Raw genomic sequence first — 18067 nt, 5'->3', positions numbered from 1 at the left:
TCCATCTTGGGCAGGCTGGCTGAAGGCTGGCTGGGAGAGATGCCTTGGACTGTTGTGGGGGACAAGCCACTCTTGAAATGACCATGTTGTAAGATCTGGGCTCCCTGCATGCAGACTGAAGGTGTAGATAGGGGAATAAACTGCATTTCTTAAAGCTACGACTTTCTCCATCATGTTTAGAGGGCCATAGGGACTAGCCACCCCAGATATATGCCATTTGCATCCTAAGCTCATGGCTAAAAAGAAGCCACAGGTAGGGAGGAAAAACCCTGGTTTTCCACTCCCAACAGTCGTTTTTGCGGCCACTGAACAGGCACATTCCACAACGGGTTGTGTTTGGGGTCACCCCCCCTAAATATTTCTTGTCTTTCTGAAGATGGGTTTTCCCTTCAAGCCTGCTGACACCTCCTTCTCCTCCTGCATGGGTGGTGTCATTTGGGAGTACATAAGCAGTGGCACTCACAACCTGCTGCAAAATCGACCCGTAGCTCAGTGGTAAATTTCCTGCTTTGCATGCAGAGGGTCCCAGGTTCAAGTCCTGACATCTCCAGGAAGGGCTGAGCATGAATTGTGAAGAGCCAATCAGTGCGGACAATACTCAGTTGGGTGGACCAATGGTCTGACTCCTGTAGGACAGCTTCCTATGTTCCTGTGATGGCGTGATGCTCTTCTGTTAAACTATCTTTGAAGGTCAAACTATGGAACAAAACAGGACTATTGATTTTAGGTTGCAGGAGGGACGGACCTGTCTCACTCACTTTTAATATTTCTACGGTGCCTGCTGGTTTTGTGCGCTTCATTGTTCCCTCTAATAGGGAACCCCATGGGTGTGTGCCAACATGATTGAGTCCTAAACAAAGCCACTTTTATAGGGTTACCAGACATCCCTGTTTCCCAGGGAAAGTCCCCGGATTTGAGAATAAGACCGGAGAAATTCCATCCCCGGAATGTCCCCGGATTTCATTTAATGTCCCCGGGAAACGCAGAAGCGGCAGTCTCAGCAGCCCGGAGCAGCTGGCTCTGGCTGGCTTCAGGAGCTGCTCAGAAGTCCCCATATGATGGTGGTGCAGGGGCTCAAAGATGCAGCTTCTGGGCTGCCTCCACCTTCCCTGACCCCCGGAACTAAGCTGTGAAGGGAGGCTTCATGCTGCCTATCGGAGCAGCCTCCCAACTCCTACTTGCGTGCAAGCAGGAGGGGGCAGGGATCTCTCAGTTAGGCAACGGGAAGCCTCCCTTCCCAGCTGAGGGATCCCTGCCCCTTCCTGCTTGCACGCAAGTAGGAATGGGATTGGGGCTGCTCCGATGGGGAGGCAGGCATTGTGCTGCCCGAGCCTCGCCGCCGCTCTCAGCCCTCCTTCTCCGCCTTCCATGCCTGAGCCACCACCCACCGCTTCCCCACCACCGCCAAAGAACCAGCAACTCAGGGGCTGCCTAGGCTCATGGAGAAAGGAGATAGAAACCTCGGAAGAAGGGGAAACGTGGTGGTTGAGGTCAAGGCGGCGGCTGCCCCTCTGCCACCGCCATCACTGCAGCATCAATGCCACAAAGGTGTAGCATTTATTTATTTATTTATTTGTTTATCTATCTATCTATCAGGGGGTATTAGCATGTTGGGGAGAATGCCAAGCTTTGCAGAAGTGTAAATATTTTGCCAAGACTGGGGGGAGGGGGACGAAACTGTGGAATAACCACCCTCACATAACCAACATGCTAAAGTCGAATTAATGCATGAAGGAATTAATACCATGGAGTAAGCTGTTGCTGCCAGGCTTAGCTATGTCACTTCCCTTACCTTGGGAGGAAATAGAAAGTCTACTGTTCCTCCTGGTCTACTTGAGAAACTGGTTGCTCCAGCTCAGCCGCATGGCTCCCACCAGCCACTCTTGAGTTTCACTGCCTGTGCAACTTTTCCGACTGATGTATGGAAAAGCACATGAACCAGACCTTTGAAGAGTTTGTAAGTAAACCCATTTTTAACTTACCAAAACATGTGGTCTTTTCCTATTGTGGGGGAAGAGGGAAATTTTGGGATTCACTTGGAAGTGAATATTTTGAAGTTCCAACAGCCTATATTTCCACGCTTTCCTTTGCTGCATATTTTGTGACTTTAAATCTCTGCTGGGCTTCTCTCACCAATGAGTGCTTGTCCCATACCTTGGTCTTGGCATCTAGGAGTTATCCTACATACACACACACACACACACACACACACACACACACAAACACACTGGTACCTCTGGTTGCGAACAGGATCCGTTCCAGAGGCCCTTTTGCAACATGAGGCGCATTTGCAACATGCGCGGGTTGTGATTCGTTGCTTCTGCGCATGCGCATGACGTCATTTTGCGCTTCTGCGCATGTGCGAGTGGTGAAACCTGGAAGTAACCCTTTCCGGGACGTAACCTGAAAGAATGTAACATGAAGCGGACGTAACATGAGGTAGGACTGTATATATATATATATAGATATATACACACACACCAACTGAAGGGACACGAGTGGCGCTTTGGGTTAAACCACAGAGCCTAGGGCTTGCTGATCAGAAGGTCGGCGGTTCAAATCCCCGCGACGGGGTGAGCTCCTGTTGCTCGGTCCCTGCTCCTGCCAAACTAGCAGTTCGAAAGCACACCAGTGCAAGTAGATAAATAGGTACTGCTCCGGCGGGAAGGAAAATGGCGTTTCCGTGCGCTGCTCTGGTTCGCCAGAAGCGGCTTAGTCCTGCTGGCCACATGTACGCCGGCTCCCTCGGCCAGTAAAGCGAGATGAGCGCCGCAACCCCAGAGTCGGTCACGACTGGACCTAATGGTCAGGGTTCACCTTTACCAAGTGGGCAACCCAGCCTCTTTCCCCAAAACCACTTGAATGTCTGCTATGGGGAAATGTGAGAAAATAGGGAACGGAGAGGCGTGTGTGGAATGGAATATCCAGGTTGGCTGGTAGCTGAACAGAAAAATTTCACTGAAATGTTTTGTTACATAATCGAAGGAGCAGCAACGAATGTCTGCCACAGGCTATGAGAAGCAAGGACCATCAATGGCCTGAGAGAGCTGTTGGGGCAGCTCCTCCGCCATCTTCCCTAGAGCTCCATGTGACCTGAGGGAAGTCAGAAATGGAGGGTAACACAGTTGGCCTGAGGGAATTCTTGTCACTCTACATTTTATAGGATGTATTCGTTTTTGTGTTTTTCACGGTAAATCACCTGGATGCCTTGGCAGAAAGGCAGTCCGTAACCCCAATAAAATGTACCATATTTTTCCATCTATACGACGCCCCCATATATAAGGCACCCCCTATTTTTGGGGACTCTGGTTTAAGAAAAGATGGGAAGATCTATCTGTGTATAAGATGCCCCCAAATTTTGGACATTATTTTTAAGGGGAAAAAATCCTAGTCTTATACGGTATATCAATGGGCCCGAAAAGGCTCTGTCTAGGCCCCGAATACATGGCGGACTCTTCCTCTTACTGGAAATGGAAATAATAATAATAATAATAATAATAATAATAATAATAATTAGAAACTCAAGAGAATTTGCTTTAATGAGGGGCTGCGTCATGTGATGTGAACAATTTCCCACCCCACCCCTCATGGTTGTTTTTTCTTTTTTCTTCTTCTTTTGGTATGTTTTCTGTCCCACAACACAGGTTTCCACTTGAGGAGAACTGGGGTTGGGATGGGAGACCAGAGTGCGGGGAGAGAGAGAGAAAGAGAGAAAGATGTACGAATGCTAGATAGCTGGAAGGGTTGGCGAATCTACAGCGCTTATATACAGCGGACAGTTCCGTCTCCGGGGGTCTCGAGGAAGGGAAGGCCGGCTGAGAAGCCCCCTTTTCTGCCGCCACCCTCGCAGCCGCCTCGGTCTTCTCCCGGACCCCTCCCTCCCCGGCCCTCATCACTTTCGCCGGCCGATCTGCGCCATCAGTTGAGCGTTGGCCTCCGCCTTGGCCCTCATGTTCTTGGCTTTGGCGATGCTAAAGAGGATGTTCATGATGTTGGTGGGGACGTCGAGCGAGAGGGTGACCTTCGAGCGCCGGTCGCCCTTCACCGGCACACCTTGGTACACCTTGCCTTTCCCCTGCGCCTGGGCAAGGTACCGGTAGCGGGTGACGGCCGGGAACGTCCTTTTGTCCTTGTCCTCCTCGGCTTCCTCTTGGTTGTCCTCCAAGGAGAGGTCTTCTTCGGCCACCCGTGGGTACTTGAAGCTCCTCTTGCCCAGGACGGAGTTCTCACCCGGGAGACCTTTCCGAGCCTCGGAGAGCGCGGCGTCGACGCAGCCAAAGACGGACTCGGCCTTGTACAACTTGAGCGAGAGGCTCGTCCGCGCTGCGAAGAGGATCAGGAAGATGATGAGGAGCCTGGGGCGAGTCATTGTCCTGGAGGCCCTGCGCCACAAGGAAGGGAGAAGAGGCACATCAGTTTGGGGAGAATAATAATAATATTTTTTTATTTATACCCCGCCCATCTGGCTGGGCTTCCCCAGCCACTCTGGGCGGCTTCCAACCAAATATTAAAATACAGTAATACAGTGGTACCTCGGGCTAAGTACTTAATTCGTTCCGGAGATCCGTACTTAACCTGAAACTGTTCTTAACCTGAAGCACCACTTTAGCTAATGGGGCCTCCTGCTGCTGCCGCGCCGCAGGAGCACGATTTCTCTTCTCATCCTGAAGCAAAGTTCTTAACCTGAAGCACTATTTCTGGGTTCGCAGAGTGTGTAACCTGAAGCGTATGTAACCTGAAGCGTATGTAACCCGAGGTACCACTGTACATCAAGTATTAAAAGCTTCCCTAAAACAGGGCTGCCTTCAGATGTCTTCTAAAAGTCAGATAGTTGTTGTTCTCTTTGACATCTGGTGGGAGGGCATTCCACAGGGCGGGTGCCACCACCAAGAAGGCCCTCTGCCTGGTTCTCTGTAACTTGGCTTCTCGCAGCGAGGGAACCACCAGAAGGCCCTCGGCGCTGGACCTCAGTGTCCAGGCAGAACAAAAGTTAACCCGAGTTATTTTGTTTGTTTGTTTATTACATTTATATGCCACCTTCAAGGTGGGATTTGGGGTTCTTGCCCTCCTCATTTAATCCCCGCAACAGCCCTGTGAGGTACGTTAGGTTGAGAGGTCACCATGTGAGTTTTATGCTGAGTAGAGATTTGAACCCTGGTCTCCCACTTCCTAGTCCGACACTCTAACCACTGCACCTCACTATCTCTCTCCTCACCATTAATTTAAATGGGTATACTCTGTGTAGATCTCGCATTGGAGATGGTTGGATGTACTTTCTCCTAGCACACTCCCATTCTTCGGCTGGGGAGCTGCAGAGCAAAATTAGAAGAAGAATGAATTTCAAAAAAATATATACATATTGTATGTTCGATATGTTCAGGATGCGCAAAATTGGTGGGTTCACATGAAAACGCCAACCAAACGGATCTCTTCCCCAATACTTAACTATCCGTCCTTTTTACCGTATCACCGAAATCGTCCTCTCAACACAAGATAACACTTTAAAAAACAAATTTCTTTTTTTCTTTTTAAAACCCCACAATCGCTCACATTTTGCATTTTAACACGGCAACAATTTCCCCCCCATTTAAGCGGATGCATTATTCATCTTTCACATTAGCGGAAAGTAGTTGGAGCTTTGGATAACAGGAAACCCGAGAAGGAAGAAATGTTCTTAAGTGTTCCAGGTTTTTGGAAAGGAACAACAAAGCAATATCTCAAGGACCACCTCTCGCCTTATGAACTGACATGGACCCTGTGGTCATCACGCGAGGCTCTTGTTCGTGTTGCCTCCTTCATGTGAAATCTGGAGTTTGGCAACATGAGAACAGGGCCTTTTTAGTGGCGGCCTCCTGTTTGTGGAATGCTGCCCCCAGCGAGGCTCACCTGTCACCTTCATTATATATCTTATATTATCATTATATCATCATTATGTTATGCATTTTGTGTTTTGTATTTTAAGCTGCCCTGTGATTTTTGGATGAAGCATGGTCTATTTCAGGGGTCAGCAAAATTTTTCAGCTGTGGGCTGGTCCACTGTCCCTCAGACCTTGTGGGGGCCGGACTATATTTTGGGGGGGGAAAGTGAACGAATTCCTATGCCCCACAAATAACCCAGAGATGCATTTTAAATAAAAAGACACAGTCTACTCATGTAAAAACACACTGATTCCCGGACTGTTCGCGGGCCGGATTTAGAAGGCGATTGGGCCGGATCCGGCCCCCGGGCCTTAGTTTGTCTACCCATCGTCTTTTTAAATAAGGAAGGAAGTTGTGGTTATTAGGCTCCACCTAGTGGCCATAATCGAGAACAGCAATGTATATCAGTGAGCCATTTAGAAAACACTAAATTTGCTTTTGCTGGGAATAAAGGAGCTAAGTAGAATTTGCCTCATGAGTCTTGTTGTGTGTGCAGAAAGTTCCCCTCAACTGTGGAAGAGCAGTCAAACGTATGGAGCCTGCCCCAACACATATTCCTCACCAACGCTATTTTTCTTGAAAAAGAGGTGCCAGAACTCACCATGAACTTACCCTCGTTCTCCTATAATGGCAATGGCGCCCACCTGAGAGGTGCTGGAACTGAGTTCTGGTGAATTCCGGCTGGGAAAACTCCCAAAACCCTGCCCCTCACTCATCACCCTCCTGCGATATGAAATAGCAGAATTCCTGGAGAAGTTTGATACTTAGGAACACAGAAAGTTGCTTTGTACAGTGATACCTCGGGTTACAGACGCTTCAGGTTACAGACGCTTCAGGTTACAGATTCCGCTAACCCAGAAATAGTGCTTCAGGTTAAGAACTTTGCTTGAAGATGAGAACAGAAATTGTGCTCCGGCGGCACGGCAGCAGCAGGAGGCCTCATTAGGTAAAGTGGTGCTTCAGGTTAAGAACAGTTTCAGGTTAAGAATGGACCTCTGGAGCGAATTAAGTACTCAACCTGAGGTACCACTGTACTGAGTCAGACGCCTGGGTCCACCAAGCTCAGTATTATCTACAGGTTGAAGCTTCAGGCATAAGAACATGTTGCAGGAATTTATGTATAGGTGTGGGGGTTTTTTTTCCCCTCCAGCAGATATCATGCACATGCAGCCCACTACCAAAATCAGCACCATCGCTTTTGTGACTTTTGTGATTTGTCCCCACAAAACACTTCATCACAGTTTCTTCCTATCTATTCAAAGGGCCTTTGCTGCACAATACCAAATGTGACAATTCTGATAAATGTACCTATGTACTGGCTCACTGGGAAAACTTCAGAAATTCATATAGACATGTGAGTTCAGCTCCTCAGCACTCCCTCTGCCTGAGTGATAATCCCTGGCATCCTGATACCTGAGTGCCAGACAGGTAGCCCTTCCAGAAATAACAAACCCAGATGAAGACAAAAGGGTGTGATTAACTTGGCTGGGAAACAGGGAAATGTAAATATCTCTTTTGTTACACTTGATGGGTGTTTGGTGGAGGGCAAGGGGAACCATGGGGCAGGGTCCAGGATGCTCAGATTACGGCCACCAGACCTCCCCTTTCATGATGTAACCATGACGTATTAGTGATGTAGTTTGGGGGGTGTAACATGGGGATTAGCAGCTAATCAAAGTTTGGGTTCTCTTTTGTTCGGGGCTTCCATTTTGTTCCACCTGGTGGCAGGTGGGAGTCCTGTGACGACAGTCTTCAATAAAGACCAAGCCTACTGGCTGCTGTTTAGCTCTGATATTCCTGGCTGGTGTCCTTGTTTTTTGCCCAAGGGAGCCCTCAGATTTCTTGGTTAACAAACATAAGGGCTCTTCTGGATTTGACCAACGGCCCATTTAGTCCAGCACTCACATGCCATCATGACTGGTCACCATTTATAGCCTTAAATGTGTCAGGTATATTCAGGATCCCAGCCCAATGTCTCTGTGTAGCAAAATATCGGTGCAGGAAGTTTGCAATAATTGACGCAGAGAGACTCCTTCCTTGCCCCTCTTAAAAGCATCATAAAAGCTGCTGTCATGATCTGCTTACTTATCAGTGCATTAAAAGGCAGACATCTTATAGCTGCCTTATATGAAAGTCAGACTATGGGTCCAAGTATTTATTGTCTAGGGACACAGGTGGCGCTGTGGGTTAAACCCAGAGCCTAGGACTTGCCAATCAGAAGGTCGGCGGTTCGAATCCCCGTGACGGGGTGAGCTCCCGTTGCTCGGTCCCTGCTCCTGCCAACCTAGCAGAGACCGAGAAAACACGTCAAAGTAGAAGTAGATAAATAGGTACCGCTCTGGCGGGAAGGTAAATGGCGTTTATCGGCCAATGAAGTGAGATGAGCGCTGCAACCCCAGAATCGGCCACAACTGGACCTAATGGTCAGGGGTCCCTTTACCTTTACCTTTATTTATTGTCTAACACTGATCGGCAATGTACACTTCGTCGCTTTATACCGCCTTTGAAATGTGTTCACTTTCAACCGTTAGCCTCTATAAATTCTTTATCCACCTTGCAGTAGAGATTTATTCATTGCTATGTATTTTATAATGTATGACCGTGTTGCTAGGAATGGTGCGCACTTAACCCCCCCAAAAAAACATCTGAAAATACTACTGCCATACAGTGGCGGCTGCTTATGTGATTGTTGTCATGCGATTGCGTTGGAAAGTTTATGATATTTTTTGCGAATTGCCATATTTTAATCGATAGTTTGATTCGTGCGGACTTTAAATGTTCACACAAATAAAGTCGTGTTGTTTGCTGGATTGCTTTGCAAACGATTTAGTATTTGATTAAGAACATAGGAATCTGTGCCACTGAGTTCCAGCCCCTTCCCAAAGGAAAACCACCAAATATATGTTATTGACCCAACAAGGTTTCTAATATGACATCAGCTCTGTCGCTCACAAGCCAGCTTCCTTAACCCTCCTGCTTTCAAATCGTCTCCCTCGACAGAACATCTTGAGCACCCTCAAAGCTTTTAAATCCTCACCAGCTCTCTGCTCATCTAAAATCTCCTCTCCTCACTATCCCCTCCCTTCTTTTTGGAATTCCTCATTTGAAGGAAAGAATAGAAACGCCCCCCCACCCCACTGCTTGTTTCACGGAATTTTAAAGACAATAAATCCCAGCTTTGTAGTCAGTCGGGCTGAAGAAAGAGAGATAGAAGCTTCTGAAAGAGTGGAAGGCTATACAGTGGTACCTCGGGTTAAGTACTTAATTCGTTCCGGAGGTCTGTTCTTAACCTGAAACTGTTCTTAACCTGAAGCACCACTTTAGCTAATGGGGCTTCCTGCTGCCGCCGTGCCGCCGGAGCACGATTTCTGTTCTCATCCTGAAGCAAAGTTCTTAACCCAAGGTATTATTTCTGGGTTAGCGGAGTCTGTAACCTGAAGTGTATTTAACCTGAAGCGTATGTAACCCGTGGTACCACTGTACTGCAGAAGAGAAAGCATAGTTTGAGCACACTTATTTTCTTTTGCCCTGCTGAGTAATTAAAAGTGGAGAAGACACTGGCCCCACGATAGGTAGGTTTCCTTTTACTCCGTTGGAGAGAGATTAAAGAAATTCTACAGGGACATCTACTAGACTGGAGCAAAAGTCTACCTAATAATAATAATAATAATAATAATAATAATAATAGTTTTTTTATTTATACCCCGCCCTTCCCGGTTCAGAAAACCAGGCTCAGGGCAGCTAACAAATTTAAAACTCCTAATTGATGCAACAGAAAACAGCTTAAAATACAGCATAAAACGTGAATAACAATAAATTCAGAATTCAAAAATCAATTTTGGGGGGAAATCCATCCAATAAACATTGGATGACCACAAGGGCTAGCTGGCTAGTCATAGGAAGGTGTTTTATACAGAGCCAGACCAATTATGCAGCTAGTTCAGTACTGACTGCATTGACTGCCAGTGGCTCTACCAGGTTTCAGACCGGGATATTCCCAGCCCCACCTGGAGATGTTGGGAGTTGAATTTAGGACCACCTGCATGCAGGGCAGACACTCTGCCTCTGGGCTGCAGCCCTTCCTGTTGGAAAAAGATTTGGCAAAGTACATCTTTACAGTTACTCCACTGGGAATCCTCCAAGCTATCGCCACCTCCAGCCCCTGCTCAGCAACTAGTCCTTGCAAGAACACGTTCACGGGAAATCATTTTAGCCTCCATGCCTAATGCCAGCTGATAGATCTATGTGGGTTTATCCATAGTCCATTAGAAGCCTTTCAGAGCTGGTGGCTCTGGCCAAAGTGGCCGTGAAGCCCACAAGCCGGCGATGCTTTTGCAGCAGAGATTGAGGACTCTGTGACTCTAAGGATGCTTCTAGGCTACTGTTCCATTCACCCCTATTGGCTGTGCTGGTTGGTGCTGATGAGAGTTGGAGCCCAACAAGATCTAGAAGACGAGAGCTTCCCCATCCCTGCACTGCGGTGAAAGAGAGGTCCTTTCCTTTGGTCTGCCCTGATTCGAACACAGGTCCGTTCTGTTGGGTGGTCCTTGAGGTCTAGTGTTGCAGGCAAGGAAGGAAAAGTCATCCTTCACTCTGTTCCTCTCTCTCCTTTCTCCGAACTACTATATCTTTTAAAAACTACAAAACCTCTAGTACAACCTTCAGCACACTGGTGCTCTCCAGGTATCTTTGACTACAACTCCTAGGAGTCCCAGACATTTGCACGTGGGCTAATGGGAATTGTAGTCCAAAGCATTGGGAGGGTGTCACACTGGGGGAGACCTCTCCTCCTTAGTCCCTTCCTCCCCCCTATTTAAATGAATAAAGAAACTCAAATTGGAATACTTATGCAAAACTGGCCAAAGAAGGTTGTGCAGGGTTCGGTCTGGAGGCAAACATTTGATGCTCCTTTGCATGGTCTGAGAATTCAAGGTGGCATCAAAACTGCATTGCCTCTGTTGTCTCTCTCCAGCCGTTTAGCCATGAAACGTTGTGCTAGTTCTTTTACAAAAAAGCAACAACCAGCAAGCCAACCCTGCAAGACCGTTTTGACTGGGGATGACAACTGGACCAAATGGAAAAGCACAAGTGCACTCTGAGCAATGATGCCTAATGGTCACATACAACCTTCAGCTGCCTTTTAGAAGAAATGCAAAGAAAACCTGGAAAATCTGAGAAGAGACAGCAGTGGGATGAGAGTACACACCTTGGACAGCGATTGGTGGGGTGCGAAGGGACTTGTTCGTTTCCTATACTGTACTAAAAGCATTGCAGGTGTGTTGAAGGCTTGAGAACCCACAGTCTCCCTGGACAGCTTCTTATTCCATTCATTACTGGATCACTTGGAGCACAGATTTTGACAGGAACCGTAGAACCATAGAATTGTAGAGGTGGAAGGGACACCAACGGTCATCCAGTCCACCCCCAGCAAGGCAGGAAAATCAGCCTGTGGTCCCCATCCAGTTTGAAACCACACCGGACCCTGCTTAGCTTTGCAAATGCGCTCGCAGTTTTAACAACCTGCTGTGGGCTCCTGCAGCACCCATTCATTTCAATGGGGGCAAGGGCATTCCCCAGCGAACTGTCTTAACTTCTCCTGCATCTAATTTTTAACCCTAAATCCACCTGATTCACCATTTCCTCCTGTTGCCACTTATCCTCAGTAGAGAGCAACCATTCCCCCCTCCAACTGCCCCTTTAAAATATTATCAACCCCCCAAACCTTTCTTCTTTCTGGAGTTAAGCAACTTTCTTCCATCCTTATCACTTGCTTCTTGGAGCCGTGATGATCTTTTAAACTATTTTTTTGTTCTTGCCGGTGTCCGCTTCGGAAGAGAGTATAATGATTATTTATCGCACGAATCAAAGTCCACCTTGTAGGTGACCGATGTCGAAACTACACTTCAGCCCCAGAGATGCTGCTTCTCTTCATACTCTTAAATTAGTCTCCAGAATTAAAAACAAAGCTTTCTTTATTTCCCCCCTCTTTTCTTTTTTCCCTGCCTGGAAACTCTGCTACCTGCAAGACACACTGGAGTATTAAATCTTTTTCCTTTCCGTTTTTTAAAATATTTATTTTGCAAGCCAAGTCTGCCCGTGCTCCCCCCCCCCTAAAAGAAGCAGGCTAACGAAATCCACTTACCTGCGATTCTGCTGTGTAGCTAGGAGAGTGTGAGTCCTCTCAGTCAATGCTGCAAGGAAGCTCTCTCAGGACCAGAGAGACACATTAAACCTGAACTTCAATCCTTTTCCCTGGCTATGATTGTTGTTAAAGAGCTGGCAATGTGGGGGTGTTTCCCCCCCTCTTTTATTCTCTCTATGGAAACACCTCTCCTCTTCTCCCCACCTCAATTCTTCTCTCCAGTATATATGGGGGGAAAAAGATATCAAGAGGAAATGATCACGGGGTTTAAAGCGTAAATCCAAAGAGGTAGGGATCTTATTAGGACATGATTTCATCTGAATGAAATCAGAAGAGCTGACGACGTCACGGAACAGAGGCACCCTCCCTGTTCCTGTTTTTTTTTTTTTTTTGAGGGGGAAAGGTTGTTGCAACACCTTACGTCAATGGCCTTCAAACACAAGCCACCCTTAGCCCTAACCTACAGAGCCTAGGACTTGTCGATCAGAAGGTTGGCAGTTCGAATCCCCGCGACGGGGTGAGCTCCCGGTGCTCGGCCCCTGCTCCTGCCCACCGAGCAGTTCGAAAGCACAAAAGTGCAAGTAGATAAAGAGGTACCGCTCCGGCGGGAAGGTAAATGGCATTTCTGTGCGGTGCTCTGGTTCGCCAGAAGTGGCTTAGTCATGCTGGCCACATGACCCGGAAGCTGTACGCCGACTCCCTCAGCCAATAAAGCGAGATGAGCGCCGCAACCCCAGAGTCGGCCACAACTGGACCTAATGGTCAGGGGTCCCTTTACCTTTACCTAAAAATAGGGCCCTGCCTCTGTTATCGCCTTTCCTTCCTTCCTTTGCCCATCTGAGAAATAATATCGCAACGGCTCAAACAGGTGCAACTGAAATGATCAAGGTGTCAAAGCGCCTTCCTTTTGGAAGAAGGTGAAAGTTTTGGGGAGGGGTGGGGAGGGGTGGTGGAAGCTGTCACAAAGTCATAAGTGGCATGGAGAGGTGATTTTGTTCTCCTTCTCTCGTAAAAGGAGGACCACCCATTGAGACGGATTGGCTGCGGGTTCGGGACGACCAACCTGGGGAGTTACAGATAGGTATCCGCGTTGGTCTGCCATAGTCAAAACAAAAAAATTCCTTCCAGTAGCACCTTAAAGACCAACTAAGTTAGTTCTTGGTATGAGCTTTCGTGTGCATGCACACTTCTTCAGATGTGTATCTGAAGAAGTGTGCATGCACACGAAAGCTCATACCAAGAACTAACTTAGTTGGTCTTTAAGGTGCTACTGGAAGGAATTTTTTGGTTTCAACCTGGGGAGAAAAGACTGTAAGGATCAGGGAGAAATTGATGATTCTGTTTGCATCTGGATGAGAAACTGTCCCATTGAAACTGATGCAACGTGTGTTTGTGTGTATAAGAGAGAGAAGGGTGAACGTGTCAGTTTCAGTTCCTGTCAATTTCTCATTTTTCCAATTGTCAGTTCCATAGCTGTCAACGTTTTCCTTTTTTAAAGGGAAATTCCCTTATTCCAAATAGGATTCCTCTCAAGAAAAGGGAAAAGTTGACAGCTATGCACTTCTCCACATTTCCACGTTAGTTTGTGTCATTTTTAAAAAGTCTCATGAACATTCACCTGCATTTTAGTGCATATTACTCCTCATATTCATCTCTTTCCATGCAATCTTTTTTCTAATGTGCGCAATTTTTTTGCAAAGCAAAATGTCCCCTTTTTCTTTTCCTTTGGCGATCACTCGTAGGCGAGTGAGATTGTCTTCCATAAACACGGTTTTAACAATGAGTCTGTAAGTGACTGTGGAGGCCAATTCTGGATCCACACGTCCTTCCACAGTGGGGACATTGGTTCCTGGGCGGGAGTTGATCACGGTGTGGATTTGCCAAGCGTGCCTTTCTCTTAGCACGTTTCTCCCTTGCATCCTGAGTTCGAGTGTCTACAAAGCCATGACACCTTTGGTAAAGGCTGTTCTCCAACTGGAGCGCTCGCAGGCCAGTGTTTCCCAATTGTTGGTGTTTATACTACATTTTTAAAGATTTGCCTTGAGACAGTCTTTAAACCCTAATATATTGTCCCCTAATATATTGTTCAAAAGGGACGAGGGTGGCGTGTGGGTTAAACCACAGAGCCTAGGACTTGCCGATCAGAAGGTTGCCGGTTCGAATCCCCGCAACGGGGTAAGCTCCCGTTGCTCAGTCCCTGCTCCTGCAGTGCCAACCTAGCAGTTCGAAAGCAGTGCAAAGTGCAAGTAGATAAATAGGTACTGCTCCGACGGGAAGGTAAACGGTGTTTCCGTGCGCTGCTCTGGTTTATCATGCTGGCCACATGACCTGGAAGCTGTACGCCGGCTCCCTCGGCCAGTAAAGCAAGATGAGTGCCGCAACCCCAGAGTCGGCCATGACTGGACCTAATGGTCAGGGGTCCCTTTACCTTTACCTTAGACTTGCTAAAATGTGTCAGTCTGAATCGGATAAGTGCTGGAGATGCAATGAGGCTGGGGGTATGGTTTATCACACGTAGTGGACTTGTAAAAGGGCAAAAGAGTATTGGGAAATGATCCATAATGAACTGAAAAAATCGTTTAAAAGTGCCTTGTGGACCACAGTACAGATATAGCAACAGTTAAATATATATATAAATTAAAACTTAGGTAAAAATCTTTTGAAACCAGACATTATAAGTTCATCTTATGGTAACGTAAAGGTAGAGGTAAAGTGTCATGTGGACAGCATGACTAAGCCTGGCGAACCAGAGCACAGTAAACCCACAGCGCCACCTGCATCCCAGGGGTCCCTTTACTAATATTACCTTTAATATTAGTTCTCACTAATATATACATTTTTAGCGCCCACTATGCCACAGCATATGCATTTTTTTTCGGTAGGTTGCTTGGCTGGAGAACCACATTTGGGTTTGTGTAGATTATGGGACGCTGGTGGCGCTGTAAAACCTCAGTGCCTAGGACTTGCTGATCGTAAGGTCAGCGGTTCGAATCCCTGCGGCGGGGTGAGCTCCCGTCGTTCGGTCCCAGCTCCTGCCCACCTAGCAGTTCGGAAGCACGTCAAAGTGCAAGTAGATAAATAGGTACCACTCCGGCGGGAAGGTAAATGGCGTTTCCGTGTGCGGCACTGGTGCTGGCTCGCCAGAGCAGCTTCGTCACGCTAGCCACGTGACCCGGAAGTGCCTTTGGACGGCGCCGGCTCCCGGCCTCTTGAGCGACATGAGTGCGCAACCCTAGAGTCGGTCACAACTGGCCCGTACGGGCAGGGGTACCTTTACCTTTACCTTACAGATTAAATGCAAACTGCACCCAGTTACCCCCCTCTCCCTAGTCTGCACTGCCACTGAGAGCACAGCCTGCAAGAGTCTCAATGCTTTTCCATGCTGGAGAGCCATATTATTGCTGTGATGTAAGAGCTACCCCTCGATGAGGCTCCCATCCTGAGGAACGCTGTGCAAAAATGCTATCTACATGCCAGACATCAAAGCTTCAGTCCAGACATGATTTTGGCAGTGACATCAGAACGAGAGGATACGGTCCATTCAGAAACCCATCGTATCTATTTTATCACTCCCAATCAGCCTCAAGTGCAAATGAGAAAAGCTCTAGCCGGTATTTGTGAAGTGTTACTTTCTGCTTTCCTTTGGACCACATATGCCAGGGGTCGACAAACCATGGCCTTCAGGCTTGTAAGGGATGCGGGTGGCGCTGTGGTCTAAACCACAGAGCCCAGGGCTTGCAGATAAGAAGGTCGGCGGTTCAAATCCCTGCAACCGGGTGAGCTCCCATTGTTCGGTCCCTGCTCCTGCCAACCTAGCAATTTGAAAGCACGTCAAAGTGCAAGTAGATAAATAGGTCCCGCTCCGGCAGGAAGGTAAACGGCGCTTCCGTGCGCTGCTCTGGTTCGCCAGAAGCGGCTTAGTCCTGCTGGCCACATGACCCGGAAGCTGTACGCCGGCTCCCTCGGCTAATAAAGCGAGATGAGCACCGCAACCCCAGAGTCGGCCATGACTGGACTTAGCGGTCAGGGGTCCCTTTACCTTTAACTTTCTGCTTTCCTTTGGACCACATATGCCAGGGGTCAGCAAACGATGGCCTGCGGGCTTTTCTTTGTCTTGCTCCAAAGGGCAGGATCCAACAAAGAGATTCAAGTTACAAGAAAGGAGATTTCAACTAAACATCAGGGGAAAAAATTCTGTCAGTAAGAGCTGATGAACAGCAGAACAGACTCCCTTGGGAAGTGGTTGACTCTAATTCCTTGGAGGTTTTTAAGCAGAGGTTAGATGGCCATCTGTCATGGATGCTTTAGTTGAGATTCCTGCTTTGCAGAGGGTTGGACTAGAGGACCTTTGGGGTCCCATCCCACTCTATGATTCCTCCCAGAGCTCCTCTTATGTCCCATTCTTCCTCCAGATCAGAGCCCAGGACAGCTTACAACATGCGATAAAAAAGGTATATTTATACGCTTCCAAGCACAATTCAAAGCGTTGGTGCTGACCTTTAAAGCCTTAAACGGCCTCCGAAGGAGCGTCTCCACCCCCATCGTTCAGCCCAGACACTGAGATTCAGCGCTGAGGGCCTTCAGGCAGTTCCCTCACTGCAAGAAGTGAGGTTACAGGGAACCAGGCACAGGGCCTTCTCGGTAGTGGCACCCGCCCTGTGGAACGCCCCTCCCACCAGATGTCAAAGAGAAAAACAACTACTAGACTTTTAAAAGACATCTGAAGGCAGCCCTATTTTTAGTGAAGTTTTTAATGTTTGATGTTTTATTGTGTTTTTATCATTCCGTTGGGAGCGGCCTAGAGTGGCTGGGGAAGCCCAGCCAGATGGGCAGGAGATATATATATATATATATATATATATATATATATATATATATATATATAACGGAATAAAAGCACACATCCATTTAAACAAAAGAAACCCAGCAACTCTAAGCCTGGACTCCAACCAAGGTCAACATTTTCAGGATTCAATGGCCTGAATAAGTGAATACAGTGGTACCTTGGGTTAAGTACTTAATTCGTTCCGGAGGTCCGTACTTAACCTGAAACTGTTCTTAACCTGAAACACCACTTTAGCTAATGGGGCCTCCTGCTGCTGCTGCGCCGCCGGAGCACTATTTCTGTTCTCATCCAGAAGCAAAGTTCTTAACCTGAAGCACTATTTCTGGGTTGGCGGAGTCTGTAACCTGAAGCGTCTGTAACCCGAGGTACCACTGTATGCTTTCACCTGTTGCCTTAATACAGCAACGTGGAAGGTTGTCATCTCTCATATGGGAGAGACTTCCATACATGGGGTGCCGCCACCGAGAGAGCCCCGTCCTTGCGTCACTGCCTTGCTTCCCACGCCGACTGTTGAAAGCATGAGCAGGGACCCTCCGGCAGAGACACGCACCACTTCACTGCCTGCCTTCAGAAAACGCACAGAAACAACCCTTTTACGAAACGCTGCTTGTTTTAACAGCGTCTGCCTCCAAACCCTACACTCATGCAGTTACTCAAATGTTGCTCGTCATTGAGCCGGTTCTGAATGATTTGCTTGTTGTTTTAAAAGCATTTTTTAGAAAAAAATTTTTTGAGGTGGATAGAATAGCAAAAAAAGGGGGGTGTTCCTTTGGGAACGCTCATCGGCAGTTCATCTTTTATCTCTGTGCATCATAAGGAAAGCAACTCTATACGCAGAGGAGGTTTGCAGTTGTTTAATCATTTTCTCAGGAGCAGCTTTTACCCTTGCATGGACAGGCGGAGTCCCCCAAACCCTGGGCGCCCCCCCCCCCATGTGGAATAACGACTCAAGACAACATGCTATGGGATTAAAATTGCTCACAACTTTATTATATTTCAGATGTGGGTAGACCTTGGCTCAGGCATTGGGCGTTTATCCCTCCCAGTCCGCCGCCGGGGATCTGGGGAAAATCAGGGTTATCCAGTGTGTGGGGGGCATGGGCTAGCTCTGGAGAACATATGTTCAAGCAGAGAGAGCCTGCCCCCGTTACGCTGCCGTC

General features: G+C 47.7%; 1 protein-coding gene and 1 long non-coding RNA gene across 3 annotated transcripts in view; both read right to left on the bottom strand.

The window, feature by feature from the left end:
• The window catches only part of LOC309378909, a 106111-nt gene extending 88839 nt beyond the window's left edge, over positions 1 to 17272 (bottom strand). The window contains exon 1 of one of the 2 annotated variants that reach the window (XR_014172280.1): positions 17065 to 17272. This is a non-coding gene — a long non-coding RNA (uncharacterized lncRNA). Of the gene's footprint in view, positions 1 to 4532; positions 4733 to 17064 lie in introns of those variants that run through there. The other variant, XR_014172281.1, reaches the window with a different exon arrangement.
• On the bottom strand, positions 3522 to 12261 carry UCN3 (urocortin 3). Its single transcript, XM_081927518.1, has 2 exons — positions 12062 to 12261; positions 3522 to 4382 (listed from the first exon to the last, which is right to left on the bottom strand). Exon 2 carries the CDS (start codon positions 4367 to 4369, stop codon positions 3893 to 3895), a length of 477 nt encoding a protein of 158 aa, XP_081783644.1. The 5' UTR covers positions 4370 to 4382; positions 12062 to 12261; the 3' UTR covers positions 3522 to 3892.
• Positions 17273 to 18067: the final 795 nt, after the last annotated feature.

The sequence above is a fragment of the Podarcis melisellensis genome (assembly GCF_964234715.1).
Source record: "Podarcis melisellensis genome assembly, chromosome: 10".
NCBI lineage: Eukaryota > Metazoa > Chordata > Lepidosauria > Squamata > Lacertidae > Podarcis > Podarcis melisellensis.
Note: the sequence above shows the minus strand (reverse complement) of the source record. Positions and strands in the feature narration are given on the sequence as shown.

Coding starts and splice junctions, on each gene's coding strand:
- UCN3 (XM_081927518.1), bottom strand. CDS start 4,369: ATGACTCGCCCCAGGCTCCTCATCATCTTCCTGATCCTCTTCGCAGCG.